Source organism: Myiozetetes cayanensis, unplaced genomic scaffold, assembly GCF_022539395.1.
Source record: "Myiozetetes cayanensis isolate MyiCay16 unplaced genomic scaffold, myiCay2020 scf4, whole genome shotgun sequence".
NCBI classification, from domain to species: Eukaryota; Metazoa; Chordata; class Aves; order Passeriformes; family Tyrannidae; genus Myiozetetes; species Myiozetetes cayanensis.
This window is the reverse complement of record NW_026087631.1, coordinates 51,253,444-51,255,561: the sequence shown is the minus strand read 5'-3', so window position 1 is coordinate 51,255,561 and position 2,118 is coordinate 51,253,444. Positions and strand designations below refer to the sequence as shown.

General features: G+C 39.8%; 1 protein-coding gene across 1 annotated transcript; it reads left to right on the top strand.

Annotated features, from left to right (window-relative positions):
• The first annotated feature begins 246 nt into the window (after positions 1 to 246).
• S100Z (S100 calcium binding protein Z) lies at positions 247 to 1,663 on the top strand. The gene is given in 2 exon segments (XM_050328771.1): positions 247 to 387; positions 1,505 to 1,663. Coding segments are annotated over 2 exon segments (300 nt in total).
• The last annotated feature ends 455 nt before the right edge of the window (positions 1,664 to 2,118 follow it).

The window sequence follows — 2,118 nt, the reverse complement described above, 5'->3', positions numbered from 1 at the left end:
TCTTTTCCACTTACTTTTTGAAGTAATTGCTTGTGAGTTTAGGACAATGTTTTGTTTTATTACAGTCCATCCTTGCTCAGACACAAATAAGACGATGGACCAATGAAAGCCCAGCTTTTCTGTATTGGTAAAAATGTCTCCCTTTAGCTGGCCCTCCATCCCTTCCCAGAGACTGGCATTTTGTTTCGTTCTTCTGCAATGTCACTGACTCTGTATCTTTGCCCCACAGCTCTCCCACTCACTGCTATGACCACACCACTGAAGGATGCAATGGACACCTTGATCAGGATTTTCCATCACTACTCTGGCAAAGAAGGAGACAGATAAAAGCTCAGTAAAGGAGAACTCAAGAAGCTTCTCACCAGTGAGCTCACTGACTTCATTCCAGTAAGATGCAGCTTCTAAACCTCCTGAAGTACTGTTTCATGGGTGGGATAAGCAGCTATCCAAGTACTTGGGTAGAGATAGTATCTACTTTTGCAAGGCCCATCCTGCCACAGCTTCTCATATAACAGTTCTTTGTGGAGCTGTACAGAAGGATATGATGTCAAATGTCCCATTTAAGAAGTGTGTTTTCAGAGGGTGGTGGAGCCCCAGTGCCCTGTGCTCTGCATGTTCCTTAGCACTTTTGAACAGGAGAGCGAGGCCAGCCTAAAAGCAGCGACTAAATCAATGCTCAATAAGGCTTTAGTTAGTTAGCTTGTTTGTGTATTTCATTTTCAATAATAGGGCATAGATAAGTCCTTTGAAGAATTAAATACAGCAACCAGTTCTCATGAGGCAGAAGCTTGTGCACACTGGCCACACAGTACAGCTGCTTGTGTGCCCTGCAGAGGGATGCTAAGAAAAGCCTTTCAGTGATAAGCTGCTGATCTGAATATTTCTTTGCACATTTGTTGTGTCCTACATTACACAGCATGGATGATTTTATGAAATCAAAAGCATTAATAATAATGTTTTTAAGTATCTTCTTAATTGTAAAAAATATTGTGGACCCTATGACCACCAGCAGGTTTTTCTTTACATTGTATCCCTCTTCTTGAATTGAATTTTTTGTTAATCTTGGCTATTATTTATTATTCTGAGATTCAGTGTTCTTACTCCCCCTGAATAGGATGTGTTGTTTGTCAAGAAGAGATCTTCTGAATGTGATGAATGGATGTATAATGTGACCACTTAGGAAGAGCTTGTTGAAAATCTAAGTACTTTTTGTTAAAGGATGATAGAGAAACGCACATTATAGATCTATCTTTTCAAAAGGAATCTGTGCTCAGCATCTCCTAAAATCTGTTTGATTCCTTTCAATGCCTATTTAGTATCTGTATTCTTTGTAAGAGCTGCACTGTCTTCAGTTTCTGATGCTGTTTTACTGTTCAGGTGCATATTTGATGCTGCATTTTATTTAATAGTACCAGTCTCATAACAGCAGAGGGCTGTACTGCTGGGTGTATCAGAATTACACATTCAATATCTGCACGGCTAAGTCAATTTTCTTTCTCTTTAGAGCCAAAAAGACCCACTTCTGGTTGATAAAATTATGAAAGGCCCGGATTCCAATAATGACAATTAACTGGATTTTAATGAATTTGTCATTCTGGTTGCTGCTTTGATTATGGCATGTAATGATTTCTTTGAAGAACAGCTAAAGAAAGAGGGATTTTAAAAATCCTCTGTATAATCCATCTCCTGATCACAAATGCACGCCAAGCATGCCTAGTTAGGTAGCCCTCATCGGTGTTCAGTGCATGCAAACCACCATCCTCCCAACTGTTACTGCTGTAAGATCTTTATGGAGCTGATCAGCAGCTGGTGTAAGCTGGACCATAGCCAGTTTACACTACTTGAGATCTGGCTTTTAATATTTTCACTCTTTGCGCTCCATGTATCTGTAACATGCCTTCATCTGTTGCCCAGGTCAAGGGCTTGGGGTGACAGATTGTTTGGCAGGAGCTGAGGCTTCTATTTCTTAAATGTCGGTGGAAAGTAAAAGGCACAGGAATGTTCCTTACATACTTTCTAAACGGAAACATTTGGAATGACACATAAAACTTGCAATTTCATTTTCAGTCCTTTCATAACAACCATGTTTTTGCAGCTCAAAACCAGCAGCTTCTTTTT